Genomic DNA, 14,824 nt, shown 5'->3' on the forward strand with positions numbered 1-14,824 from the left:
AAATAAGGTTTATTAATTTATTATAAATGACAATAAATAAATTGCTCTAAATGTCCAACTTTTGTTAAGACTGTGATAATTATTCAAGATTGTAATTCACAAAAGAAACCGATTTGAATTGTACCAAAACCAGTTATTTCGATTCAGAAACTAAACTATTGAACCGATTTTGATAAAAGTTTTATGAAACCAATTCGTGAGTATATCCTTTCAGAAAAAAAAAATAATATTCCAAATAAGTTTAGAACTGGCAGAGTTATTAGGGAATAACCATTAAAAAAGACATTTGAATTTAGAATCTCCTTTTTCAAATTGGTTGATCAAAATTTGTGAGACACATACATACAATATGCTCACATTGCTTTACGTATTGCTTTGCGGTCAGGTCAATTTAGGATTTAACTTTTCTGAAGTCGTTTGTTGCCTGGTTCCTCGAAACATAGCGTATCCTAATTTGAGGACCATGCGCTTGATAAATGATTGTGTGAGCTTAAGAAAATAGTAAACAGAATATTATAGCAGATATTATATAACTTCTACAAATTCTTCAATGCGTGTAATTTTTTCCTTTGGTTTATGAGTGGTCGCTTCTGTATCATCAGTCCAAGCATCTGAAAACATTTTGTCCAGCACCATACGGATTTGCTTGAGAAATCTTTTCAAATTGATATGCGATAATATTCCTTGTTCCGTTACTGGTGCCAATTTCTCTTTGTCCTTCTCAGACTTTTGTAACACGTTATTCACTATGTATGACAGTGCTTGTGTTACAGCTTCTTCCCATTCCTATAAAGTAAACAATATTAAGTTTTTTGTATTAATTATAACATTTTTGTAAATTGAGTAACGACTCAATAATAACTTAGCGATAAAATTTTATATATATTTATATATTAATTTTGAATCTCAGATTCTTTTATAGTAGTTGATTAAAGTGACCACACGCCACTTATTGACAATCAAATAACGTGGTTTAAACATGTCGATTGTAGGCAAGAAAACTACTTCAACCTTTTAATTGGATTTTGAAAATGGCAGACAAACTCATGGTGTAGACCCATCTAAAAATAATTAAAGATTATGTCCACAATAAAAACACCGAGTTCAATTGTGACAAAACCAATGATTTTGGGTTAAAAATTAAACTACTGAACTCATTTCAATAGAATTTCTATGGAACTAATCTGTAAGTATATCCTTCCAGATAAAAAAGACTTTTCCAAATCGGTTTTGTACGGACGGAGTTATGAGGTAACAAACATAAAAAAATACATCCGTATTGAGAACCTCCTTCTTTTTGAAGTCGGAGAAAAATAACACAATATTTTTTTCTATCGTCTATCGTATGACATTCGTCGTGCCTTTTCACTCGAGGGGACTAATATTTTGAGTCAGAAATAATACTGATTGTCTGGTTCTATCAAGAAAATAAATTTCTAAAGCGAATGTTTTCACTTACTTGATAGAGTTCGTAAATAGTGTTCAAAGATAACATTTCCTCGATTAGTTTCAATTTGAAATCGTCGGGTGTAGTTTGCTTTAAAATATGTATTATGAGATGGCCAATTGCCATGAGAGTTGTACTCGATCTAAAAAAAAATTGCTATATAATACATATCTACGTTAATTATAACAATATCGTTAATAGTTATATTAAAATTATTGGTACCTACCGACAAACATTTTCTCTGCAAATTATAATTTCATGAACTGAATCCACTAGACGTTTATGCGTATCCTTCATGAGAAACTCGAGCTGATCGCAGTCACCAGGAGGCAGCGAGCCGTATTGTACCAGCAAACGTTTTTGTATCAGTGTAAATTGCTTCTGGAGTACATTTAAATCATCCTGTAATGGATAAAAATAATGGGAATTACTATTATTTTTGAAGCATATTATAAACATATTCTTGTACTATCTAATGAACTCAATATTTATGACTAAATCATAAAAAAAAACTATTAATGTATAATGACTATTTGACAGTTTATGGCAATCATATTTATTTTATGACCTCATTCATATTTTTCACGTACATTCGTATTAATTGTGAGTGCCCTACATTTTCTCAATTAATTTTATTCTATTGAGGTCCATCAAGCACGTGTAAAAATCCAGAATATGATATATTCAATCAATTTTATTCTTATTAAGATTTTGTATACTGACAGAGTAAGAATACTAGCCGCTCGGTCCCGGCATAGAATAGGCCATCCCTTTTCCGTGGATGTCGTAAGAGGCGACTAAGAGAACTTAATGGTCGAGGTATGGACAGCAGCGTCCCTCTTAAAATATCACCAATGCCTAACGGCGGTTGCCAACCCGCCTACCAAGCATGATAAATACTGGCAAAACCTTCCTTATGAGGAAGACCTATGTTCATCAGTGGACAGTAAACGATTGATATAATAATAATAAAGGCAACTAGAAAAATGAAGTGCATAGTGTGAGCTGTACAAAAACTTATGTCGGTAAATTGTTGAAATTTTAACTGTGCCTCTAGCGGATAATATCAGAAATTTAGATTCTCATATTTAATTTTCATAACAGAAATTTTTGTACAACTTACATTAGCCAATCAGAACCCCGAATGCAAGAGAAAAAAAAAAAACTTGATAGTCTATTACTTTTAAATTAGGCTAACCTCAAAAGTTTTAAGTTTTATTCTCTCTTTTGCGTGAGCCTCGATGCTCTTCAAAAACTTGTGAGTAATTTGCTTTATAAACTCCTTGTCACATTTTATATAAAAACGAAAATCACTGATACCCATACGCGCAAAATGATCCATTAACTTGAATATGAAATAATCTAAGATGGATGCAATTTCAGGAAAATCATCCGCTTCTATAGAATATTGTTCTCCGGAACTTTTTAATGTAACTGTTTTTTTATTTGCTCTATATGAAAATGTAACAATTTCGGGTGATCCCCCGTACTGTAATAATTCTTGTTCAGAAAAATCTAAAACAGAAAGATATTTTTAAAATCTTCCAATTATATCTGCCTATTGAAGGAATAAGAACATTTGTTACCATTCTTTGTCATTCCCAAGATGTGGAAATGTGCAAGGTGATAGAGAACAAAACAATACACTAGTGCAAAAGAAAGAATGCTCGAAATAAAACTATAGGGTGTTACAATTGGTATAGACCAAACCAACCAGCATACATGGTAGTATACTATACTCTATCCTCTTTTAGGAGAAACCAATGCCCAACAGTGGGACGTTAATAGGCTGTTAAGGAAAGATTACCTATCTATACAAATACCTAATGTATTTACCTGCAAATATTTCACTGAAGTCTACACAAGATTGGTTTGAATTAATGAATAGCTTTATTTCATTCTCCAATACCACGTCAACAGGCAGACAATAGAGAGTTATTGGCAGCGTAATTTTCCGGGAAAGCACTATAATTTTTCCTACAGAATCCGTTATTGTGAATAAGATGTCCACTGCAGTTTCTGATACATCCCCTTTACTTTCTATGAACACTTGTGTTTCTATTATTTCTGTGCCATTGATATTGTCTAAGCATATAGTGCTCTCAGAAAAAGCAAATGGTGGGCAGCATGCATAAGTAATTTGCACGTTTTGAATAAGTTTTGGATCTTTGCAAGTCAGTATTATTATTATTGGACACATAAGTAAATGTAATCCTTCACTGCTATCATTGGTGAAATCATGTGTAAGGTTTTGTACCGGTTTACCGACGTCAGCTTTTATTTTTATAATTTCGTCAATTGTTGCCTCATTGGTAATTTCTGGAAATTAAAAACTGAGTAAAAATATCAATATGATTTGTAATACATTTCTTATTTGTCAATTATCTAAATTATTTAACTAATCATTTAACAACATTTGTACAAAAACTAGAAAACTATAGAATAGAAAATCATTTCAAAATAGGTAAAATCTAGGTAATTGTTTATGTATACACCGGACATACTGATTAACTTTGGATAGATTTTTATGTGACATGCTTTCAAAGTGCATAATAATTATTTTTATAGAAATTATATAGGTATCATAGGTGCTACCTACCCTGCTCTTTATTTTCTGTTATAGCCTGCAGCGCCTGTTCAACTTTTTCTAGTTCTGCCTGAATCTGTTCAGGATCAACTTCTTCATTAATCATCGGCGCAGCGTTGGAATTCAAATCAGGTTCAGTGCCCAAGTAACATACAGTAACTACGCCAGTATTAGAGAGCGTTACAATACCCCCAGGTAGTGACTTCAGAAAGCAGCGAGATATCGATATTGCAGTATTAAACAAATCACATGACCATAGCAATGATGTATTCTCGTACACATATAACTTGGCATCATCAGATGCTAACATAACAAGCAAACGCGCTCCAGGTTCTGAAAGGTTAATAAGTAATTCATAGTTTTGCAATATCTTATATATATTATAGGGGTATATTTTGAGAAAAGTTCTTAAATGTCATAATCTTGAGAAATCTTACAGTATAAGACCTAAAATAATTGGGTAGGGATAGTTAGTAATGGGGTCTAATTGGCCCATTGCTAGCAATACACACTATCAGATCTATACACACGGTTCCCCTTGAAAACTATCGTAGTTAATTCTAGTGGAATTTGTCACGATGAGCTAACTGACCTGCCTTTTAATCCTCACCTGTCATCCTTCACTGGTGGCCCGCCTGCGTATCCCGATAGCGCAGGCGGGGATACCATTCCATTATCACCCATTAAAACAAATTTAAATTCGTATCTATAAAATATAAGAATTAATTGGTGCTTTGCAATAGCAAATTTTATTTTTCTTACCATAGTACCAACCGATGAGGTATGCATGAAAGCATGTCGGCATGTAATCAAACTTTATCATAAATTTCATAAGTCCGTTATCTTGGAAACAGTACAAATGTCTTTCGCCTAAAGCAATTATGCTGGAAAAGTTGTTGCTTGTCTGAAAAATACAAGTCCCACACTAATTTAAATTTATTGTCTTGCAATTGTGTAATAATTAATGAAGTAAATAATTGCAGCAAGACGCTTTATTGTCATATTACGACGGACGATGTTGTTTCAATAAAACTTAATAAAAAGGTGAACAAGTTTTAATCCAACACTTAAAATTAATAACAAATTACACGCACAGAAACATTTTATTAATTAATGTATTTTTTATGTGTTCTGCTGATATCCAATAGACTACTACTATACTAGTCTTGTTTTGTGGTCGGGCCAATTATTATTTTGATACATTTTTATTTTCATCGAAACAGATTCATAAAATATTTAATATTATACAGATAGTATTATCATCATAGTTTAAAATAATTAGACAAAATTGTTAATATAGGTAGTATATTTATATCGATATTAACATTTATTATATAAATAAACTATATACATATACGCTATTACTAAAATGCGAACCTGAATTACTTGAACCGATGTTACTTCCTCTCCAGCGTTATATATCCATTGCGGTATGTTCTTCTTATTTTGTCTTACATTCAATTCACTAAATTCCCGTAACTGTTGATAACTGTAACATAGTACTAAACGATATTATTTATATATTTTTTTTATCTAATTATGGATAAAATAAAGTGTTTTTGTTTCGCTTTAATTCTGGTTATGTTATAAGTAGGTATAACATAGACATGGGACCAAGATTATTAAAGCAGCGTTAACATATCAAAAACCCATTTTACTCTATTATTGTAACTTATTGGTTTTAAAATTAATAATAATCCCAATCAGTTCTGTAGTTTAAGTGTGAATGCGTAACAAATATCCCTACAACGCTATAAACTCTCATATTTGTCTATAATATTTATATTTATAGTAAATAGGGAAGTCTAAAAGTTGCATTAATAACCGAGAAGTTGCGAAGTAATAGAATGTCTTGGTGTGGTCATATCATGCACAAAAATGTGCTACGTTTTAAAGAAAATGTTAAGAATGAAAATGGATAGATGTATAGGAAGCAACCGAAAAAATGGTGGATAGTCTGTATGAAAGATGATATGCATACAAGAGAAGTGAACCTAGAAATTAATAGTTGACATGGATTTGTGGAAGAAGAAAACAAACTGCGCTTACCCCAAATAAAAAGCAAGACAATGATGATTTATATTATTATACAGATGACGCGAAGAAGCATTTGAAATAGAAATAAACCTTAATCACTTACTATACTTAAATACTTACCTAAGTATTTATCTTGAAATTTACCTGTATATTTCTAGTATCCACGTTGACTTGCAAATTACAAATGAGTCGCAACTCGCTATGTAACAAACCGGTCCGGGAATTATAACATCATTTAGAATGCACATAAATAGAAAAGTGTCTTGATCGAAGAAGCTTAAGCTTCCGTCTATTCCTTGTATGCATATAAAATCCCTTGACTTTACATTACCAAAAGATCCATGGACTAAACTATCGGCCCTCCTCGTAAACGAATGTTTTATCATCAATTTCAGTACATTTTGTTCGCCTAAAATATTTTTCATAATTTTAATTAACTGGACATATCGGAATTCAATGAACTTACTTACTTAAATTAGATAGATAGATAATTTATTTACATTACTTACAGCACACAAATTAGAATAAAAAAAAACATACACATAATACAAAGCAAGAGACAAAAGAATAAAAATAAAAAAAAATTCTCTTTGTCTAGTTATATAAACGACTAGCTCTTTGTCCGAAGTAACGGACAAAGAGCTAGTCGTTTATACGTACACGTGAATTTCAAAAGTAGGAACATCAATTAAATAAACCACTCCTAGATGACGTTTAAGATGAAATATACACTAGTTTTTAAGTTAATTTTTCAGAAATACAACTGTGAAAACTCGATTCAATTTAATGCAGTAATTTTTGCGTGATGCCGGAACACATACAGACAGACAAAATTTCTAAAAATTATTGTAGTTGCTTTCTGTACATAACACTAACCTTTCCTTAACGAGTCGTGAATAAAAACACAGTCAATATTGTGTGCGGAAATCCTTGGAATAGTGACAATAAATTTTTATGATGTGGAACAATGAGTGTGACAGTAAATTCCATTGTTAAGGGAAATAAAGCTACTTGAAAAATCACAAAAATTTTGAATTTTTTTGATCCCTTAATTTTTCCTCTGGTGTAGTTTATCTAAATGATTACGTTAATTTCCCTCTCTTATAAACCATTCAACTCGAAAGCTAGAAGTGAATAGGTTCATATCATGCTTTATCTATTTATTAACCTACTAAGGTGTTTATGATTATAAGGTAAATATAAATATCTATCTATCTGCTTACTACTGAAATATTTTATTTACCAGCATCTGTGTGCCCCTCCTTTCTCTCCAACTGATAAATTGCGTAGCTTTGTGGATGCAATACAAGAATTTGTCGATCCACAGAACCCCTAAAATAAATGTTTTTTTTTTCAGTTGTATCGTAACATAATTACCTATTTACCTAAATACAATTTTATATATAGAGTATGTATACATATGTTTATATGTTAATTTGAAAAAAAAAAAAAAACGTATTAAAATTAGTTCAAATTACACACAAAATTTATATTGTCTTTATTTTTTTTAAATGTAACAGAAATTTTAACGATGTTCAGTCATACTAATTTCCGAATTTTATAATTGTCTATTGCTCCAACTTGAGAAATAGGTTAGATTTCATCCTGATAAAATAAATGGACCTTATAAGGGCCAAAGCAACATTTACTGATTCAACTAGATTGATAGGTACTTGTTCCTTGCCCTGGTCTCTCGAAGCTCATTCTACTTACTAGAGAATTGGGACGTACCACGTGGGAAGGTACCATTTTCATCAAATCATAATAAAATTCCTATTACTGAGTAAACTTACGTCAAAAATTTCCCTGTTTCTATTTGTAATGCAACATCGCCTAGATGAGTTTCCAATACAACATTTGATGTTTCTTGATTTGGATAGGGTTTATATATTTTCAGCAAGTATTCTTCACTAATTACTATGCAATCGCTATCACTGTGTGAATTAAATTTTTCCACTTTAAGGCAGGTCGCATTTTGTACACCTGATATTGTCTCATCTAATTGTAGTTTGTCATTAGTCCACCATTGCTTTACTTTAAATATTGACATTATTGCAATAATACAAGTTTACTTTTCAGTTTGATCGTTCATTACATTCACACAGATAATTTACCAAAAGTATAAAAAGTGTTTTTGTTTCCACTTATAGTACTTACTTATCACTTACATTTTTGTAAAATAAGAGGACGAACCTAGTACGTAACCATAGAAACGTAATAGGCTAACAAAACAAAAATATATTGTTAGATTATTACATGCGTTATTATAGTAACATCCATACTGCTTATGCATGTTCTAAATAATATATAAAAATTCTATTTTGTTATTTCGTGCGACTATCTCTCTATCTGTTTCCTTGTTGCATCATTGACCATCTCCATGGCGCCGTGGCAGGCACGTTGCTCTATATACAAACTATAAATAAAGCCCGGGTTCGTTTTTTGCATGGACCGATTTAGCGAACTATATTCTAACTAGTTTCCCCTTCTACACCTCTCAGTGGTCCCCCCCCCCCTCCGGTCACTGCCATATCATCATCATCTATTGCACCTTCTCCATTTACTGCTTCTTTTTCATATGTCGATCCAGTAACCAGTCGCACTTGGCATTGACCAATTAGCGCAACATGTTATTTCTTCAACTGTGAAAACAAAGAAATCAATCTAGATCTCCAAACTACCAACGCCAGTATTGCATTACGAGCCCTCTTATCTTATTTTCGCATATGGGGGGTCAGCTAAGCCGTTGCACGTCGACCCATACAGATATTTTGCTTAATAAATAATAAAAATTATACTACTGTAGCACAAATTGATTATAATCAATTGCGTCGTTGATTAATAGTCTATTTTAATTTTATATGTACCTAATCAATAAATTAAATAATATCCCTAGCATATATAAATAGCACTCCTATTTTAAAAATGAGGTGGATACGGAAGAAGATTTCATATCAGTGTTGCCAACTTAGATATTTGAGTCTCATTGTTTTATGTCTTAATTTGACCGTGGATGGAAGTAGATTATTAATACCTAAAAGTACCAAAAGGTAACAATCAAACCAACACATTATCACATTTATGTATAACATTAATAAAAAAGTATAAACTAAAACCAAAAAGTTTGATCTAATTTCAAGTTGAGATTTGAGGTAATTATTTTTAGTAATTGCAACATTTAGTTAATTTGACAATTGATGTGTGATGTGAAGTTTGTGAAGTATAGTTTTTTATGGTGGATAAAAGTAAAGGATAATAAAATCAACCATAACGTCTTGTGTTGTTGTCTAGCGCCCTTTATGCTCATCTCAGTGTAATAGTTAACGTGTTTTTTTTTTAATTTTTAAATATTTAAAAAGCAATAAGTGATAATTTCTAAGTCTGAAATTCAATTACATCCTTGAAAATGTCGCAAGAAGCTAATCAATCAAACAATGGAAATGATGAACAAAGAGCCAATGGTGGAGATGATGAAGGTGACGCATGGGGTAGTCATGGATCTGTGAATAAACCACGATACGCAAAAATGCCAGTAAACAGAAATTCTCCATATTATAAAATGGACCACAAACGACGCGGAGTTGCTGTTATATTCAATCACGAGTTTTTTGATGTTCACAGTTTAAAACCACGCACTGGAACAAATGTAGATAGTGACAATTTAGCTAGAGTTCTAAAAAATTTGGGCTTTCGTGTTACTATATTCAACAATCTGAGATTCCATGAACTCAATGCTCGTGTACAAGAAATTGCCGAAATGGACTACTCCGACGACGACTGTTTATTGATGGCGGTGCTAACTCATGGCGAAATGGGAATTCTTTATGCTAGAGACACTCATTACAAAGCTGAAAACCTTTGGTATCACTTCACTGCAGATAGATGTCCAACATTAGCAGGGAAACCAAAACTCTTCTTTATACAAGCTTGTCAAGGTGATAGGCTTGATGGAGGTATTACATTAACTACAACAGAGACAGATGGATCTTCAAGCACACAATATCGAATTCCAGTCCATGCGGATTTCTTGATTGCCTTTTCTACAGTTCCTGGTTATTTTTCTTGGAGAAACACCACACGTGGATCCTGGTTCATGCAAGCTCTTTGTGAAGAGCTACGTTTTTATGGAACTGAGAGAGATATCTTACAACTTTTGACATTTGTAAATCAAAAAGTAGCTCTTGATTATGAATCAAACACACCTGATGTGCCATCGATGCATCAACAAAAACAAGTTCCATGTATTACTAGCATGTTGACACGTCTCCTTATATTTGGGAAGAAATAGGTGTTACTTTATTGCTCATTATTAGTTCTAGTTATCAATTTATTAGTTTGGTTTATATTAATCAGTAAGTACATTTTGTTAGATTGCCATACACAAGGAAATTGTTCCTAAATTCAACAATTTGTGTTAAACCTTCCTTGCCTTGTAAAATAAAAACAAGAAAGTATTATATGCAATTTCTATTGTTGTATGCTATTTGTCTAAAAATTTTACTTTGTAATTGTAAATGGTATATACTCTGTAGATGTATGAGAAAAAAGTAGAACTTTGCATAATTTTAGAAATGCTCAAGTATGACAAAAAGGTGTACCCACTATTTTAAATAGCTTTTATATTAGCCACTTTATCACTACTCTACTAATTAATCTTCTGTAATAACAAAATACTACTACTATGTAATAACATAGTAGTAATAGAACAATATTCTGCATAAAATAAAAGTAATTGGATTGCCATTGTTGAATAAGAAAATGTTAGATTTTTTTCACAAAGATATGTCAAAGCATTTAAGATCTTTTTTATTGTTACGTTTTAGCATTATACCTAAGTCATAAGCCAATTGTATAACTATGATCCAGTGTGCTGAAAGTTGTATACAAGCTGAAAAAAAAAACTATTAATTCATTACTATTACATTAAACAATAGTAAAATAGTTACCCTGTTATAAAAAAATAAAGATACTTTAAACTATATATACTAAACTATATACACTAAACCTGTATTTTATAATTCAGAAATGTATTTATTGTATAAGTTTACTAAATTATTATTTTTTTGATGCTTTAAAATAATTACACAATGAAATAAAAAGAATAACAATACCACTATATAATAATTCAAAAATGTATGAAAAACAAGAAATAAGATAATAATGCACAAAATAAATTGTAATTTTATAGAATATGTAAGCTCAATTACATAAATTAAGAGCATAATTTGCACTGTTATAATTAAAAAAACAAAAAAGACTAGCAATTGGCCGTGCCATTCATTATGTTAGTAAGATTAAGTGAAGCACAAAATTTTAGAAAGCTTTACATACTGTTCATTCCCAAATATAAAAATTTTATATTTTTAAAATAATTTTCTACATTTTGTATTTGTAATTTCATAGGTATGTAAGCATAGTTATTGTCCTAGTGTTATTGACAATTATAATTAAAGGTAAAGATTGTGCAATAATTATTGCCAGACATTGTCGCATAGATATCATTCTGTGTTAAGGATTATTGATATCAATTGTATGCATTTTCTGATTGTACTTAAATATTAGATATTTCTACCATTATTTCTATAAGATACTAATATATATCATTGTAGTATATGTAATTCAATTTCATGTCATATTTATCAAAAAAACATAGTACATATCATGAATGTATTTAGATATGTGCTGGAAACATACTTTTTTTAATTATTTGTAAAATGATGCATACTTGTCATGGTTAGGCAAAATAATTTTAATTAGTGGTACATACACAAATAATTAAATTTATATTATTAAATTCTCTTAGGATTTGTGATGTATCCACATACCTTAATCTCTTTTTACCTTGTATTTATATATGCTGATTACTATATAAAATACTTTATATAGACTCAGCAGGCACACTGCCATGCTTCCTGATAATTACCTACTTAAGAAGAAATAGGTATGCTATAGTTGCATAACTAAAAGTATCATGGTAGATAAAATAGTTGTCACAAATATAGAATGATATTAAAATACTCAACTTTTATATCTATTTTATTATTATATACTTTTTATTTACATTACATTATTATTATTGTATAATAATAAGTACACAAAAACTTTTCTAAATTTTTGTTTAAATCAGGTTTAGTTTGCTATAAAATTTAGTGAAGATCTACTTGGACAATGTATTATTTTAGCTTTAATTGTCACTTTTTATAATGCAATAAGTAAATTAAGAAAAAATGGATTAATCATCATATCACAACAAAATGCTGTCATTATTTCAGATACTGTTTATGTTATTTCATTAAGTGCCCTTTTTCTTTTCAGTGCCTACACAGGCATAAATTATGTTGATGTGAATTTACAACTATACAAAACAAAATTTTTTTCGCAAGTTAGGTGTACTAAATACCTGCTTTATATTTTAGGTTTTCTTGGATAATGCATTTTATATTTAATCTGGCTAAAATAGAAAATATTTAGATGAATGTGATAATGATGTGGACTGATTTTTATTAGGATATGATAGTGATTTAAAATATCCATGAGAAAGTGTATGAAGTTATATTTAGTACATTTAGTTCTATAGACTGTTGACTAACAACCACCACAAAAATATCTGTATTTGGCTTGTCAAAAATAGTGCCTTGATTGACATTTAACAATAAAATTTAAAACAACTACATGTTTAAAATCAAATCTCATGGATATTTGAAAGAGTGAAATATTTTTTTAAAAACTTCTCTTTTTAAATCTACTTTAATGCTTAATTGAGCAATAAAATTCCATTGTATATTATTGCCTTTTTATTCGTTTATGTTTATGTTTTTAACTCAGGGGGAAAGAGATTGTCAGTAATGGAGACTAAGATTCCTATTGTTAGCAATATACCCAACAAGGTTGACCTCCTCGTGGTTCCCCCTGTAAACTATCATGGTTAATTCCTGATGATCATGATGAGCTAACTGGCCTGTTTCATTCTTATCGATTACCCTTTACTGGTGCTCTGTCAGTGTATCCCGTTAGCGCAGGCGGGGTTCCCATTCCATTTTCACCCATAAAAAAAACAGATCTAACTCGCAGTTTCCCCTGGAAACCATGTTGGTTAATTCTTTATAAATTTGTCACTATGGGCCAACTGACCTTTTATCCTCATTTATCATCTATCTACGGTGCTCCGCTAGTTTATACCGATAGCACAGGCGGGGCACACTATTCCATTATCATTTATTATAAAAACGCATGCACTAATACTTTTGAATTTTATTATTTACTAATTTATTATTTTAGACATTTTTGGTCATCGAATTTTGTTTATCTTTTTTTTATATTGCATTGTATGAATAGTGTATATACAGCCTTTATCAAAAGTATTTGTCCTCCATAAAATTCTTAGAAATTTCTTATCTATTGACCTGTAGGTACTGGGTCTATTGTCGCATAACAACACACCATCTCATAAAACTATAAACACAACACTCATTTCCAGGTTTGCCAAATTTTAGGGAAATGTTTAAAGAACTGTTAATAAATTATTGTAAATTGGTTGTTTTGCGTGAGGCAGTTCTTAAAAAAACTAGAAAAATGTCTAAGCGCCGCGAATTAAGTATCGAGGAACGATTAAAAATCCAGTTGTCGTCTGAAGAAGGCGTAAGGAAGTAAAATTGCCAATATTAATTATTAATTAACACAGTTAATTTGAACTTTGAAAAATCGTGAAAAAATATCTGAATCGGCTGCCGAAAGATTTCTGTTAGAACTGCTAGAAGGCTCTAGAATGCTGGGCTTAAAGGTTGCAAGGCAAAAAGTTTGATCGTTTGATCAGATGAATCCAATTTTGAGTTATTTCAATTAAAACGATTAAACATTAATTAAAGACGTTTGAGATATATTGAAGTTAATGGTTTAATAACAGACGTATTTTCAAAAAACTTATTATTTTACCAAAATTTCAGGTATTTGGTACCGCAGATGCCATCCATGTGAGACGTAGAATTGGTGAAGAATTCATACTGGAGTGTGTGGTTCCACCTGTACAACACGGCGGAGGCAGTGTTATGGTCTGGGGCTGCATTTCTGCCTCAGAAACTGGGAAAATAATCGTGTGTAGGCCTAATTGATTCGAAAAAATATATCGAGTCGCTAAAAACAGCGCTGAAACCCACATTGGTTATGATGTTTGGTGATACGAACCTAGATGACGTCTATTTTTTTTTAATGGGTGATAATGGAATGGTAACCCCGCCTGCGCTATCGGGATACGCTGGCGGGGTACCATTGAAGGATGATAGGTGAGGATGAAGCAGGTCAGTTGGCCCATCGTGACGAATTCAACAAGAATTGTTTACGATGGTTTCCAGGGGAAACCACGTGGAGGTCGATCTAATAAGGCATATTGCTAGCAATGGGGCTGTCAAACTCCATTGTTAACAATCCCTTTCTCCCCAGATGACGTCTATTTCCAACAGGACAGTGTCCCATGACAAGTCCAAAACCACTGAGTTGGTTTGAAAAAAATGGTGTAGAGCTTCTAAGTTAGCCCCCTCAATCGCTGGATCTCAACCCTATCGATTGTAGAATGGTCGATTTTAAAGTGCCGGATTCGGTACAATATTATCTTATAATGCGCTATAATAAGCATGTAGTGACCGGTTCCCCCAACTCTTCCATTTTCATGCAAGTTTTGACAAGTTATAAAAAAATTTACTAGCAAGTCAAAACATAACTGGCAGATCACGTAGATTAAGACAAAAGAACATTGTGTT

At 31.4% G+C, this 14,824-nt stretch overlaps 2 protein-coding genes across 3 annotated transcripts; one reads left to right on the forward strand and one right to left on the reverse strand.

Moving 5' to 3' along the window:
• Window positions 1-410: 410 nt before the first annotated feature.
• Window positions 411-8,343, reverse strand: LOC113517590 (protein PTHB1). Of its 2 annotated transcripts, none has more exons than XM_052894622.1 (11): window positions 7,865-8,343; window positions 7,315-7,403; window positions 6,216-6,480; window positions 5,412-5,523; window positions 4,797-4,959; window positions 4,047-4,367; window positions 3,284-3,766; window positions 2,646-2,962; window positions 1,674-1,849; window positions 1,460-1,589; window positions 411-786 (listed from the first exon to the last, which is right to left on the reverse strand). In XM_052894622.1, the coding sequence occupies exons 1-11, from the start codon at window positions 8,119-8,121 to the stop codon at window positions 526-528; spliced, it is 2,574 nt and encodes an 857-aa protein (XP_052750582.1). In that variant the 5' UTR covers window positions 8,122-8,343; the 3' UTR covers window positions 411-525. The 2 variants fall into 2 exon arrangements, with proteins under 2 accessions (XP_052750582.1, XP_026758108.2); XM_026902307.3 differs by having other exon boundaries at window positions 4,797-4,938; window positions 7,865-8,331.
• A 924-nt stretch (window positions 8,344-9,267) lies between these two features.
• Window positions 9,268-12,854, forward strand: LOC113517591 (caspase-1). Its single transcript, XM_026902308.3, has one exon. The coding sequence runs from the start codon at window positions 9,478-9,480 to the stop codon at window positions 10,357-10,359; it is 882 nt and encodes a 293-aa protein (XP_026758109.2). The 5' UTR covers window positions 9,268-9,477; the 3' UTR covers window positions 10,360-12,854.
• Window positions 12,855-14,824: the final 1,970 nt, after the last annotated feature.

Source organism: Galleria mellonella, unplaced genomic scaffold (genome assembly GCF_026898425.1).
Source record: "Galleria mellonella isolate WM207_F2 unplaced genomic scaffold, CSIRO_AGI_GalMel_v1 utg223, whole genome shotgun sequence".
Taxonomy (NCBI): domain Eukaryota; kingdom Metazoa; phylum Arthropoda; class Insecta; order Lepidoptera; family Pyralidae; genus Galleria; species Galleria mellonella.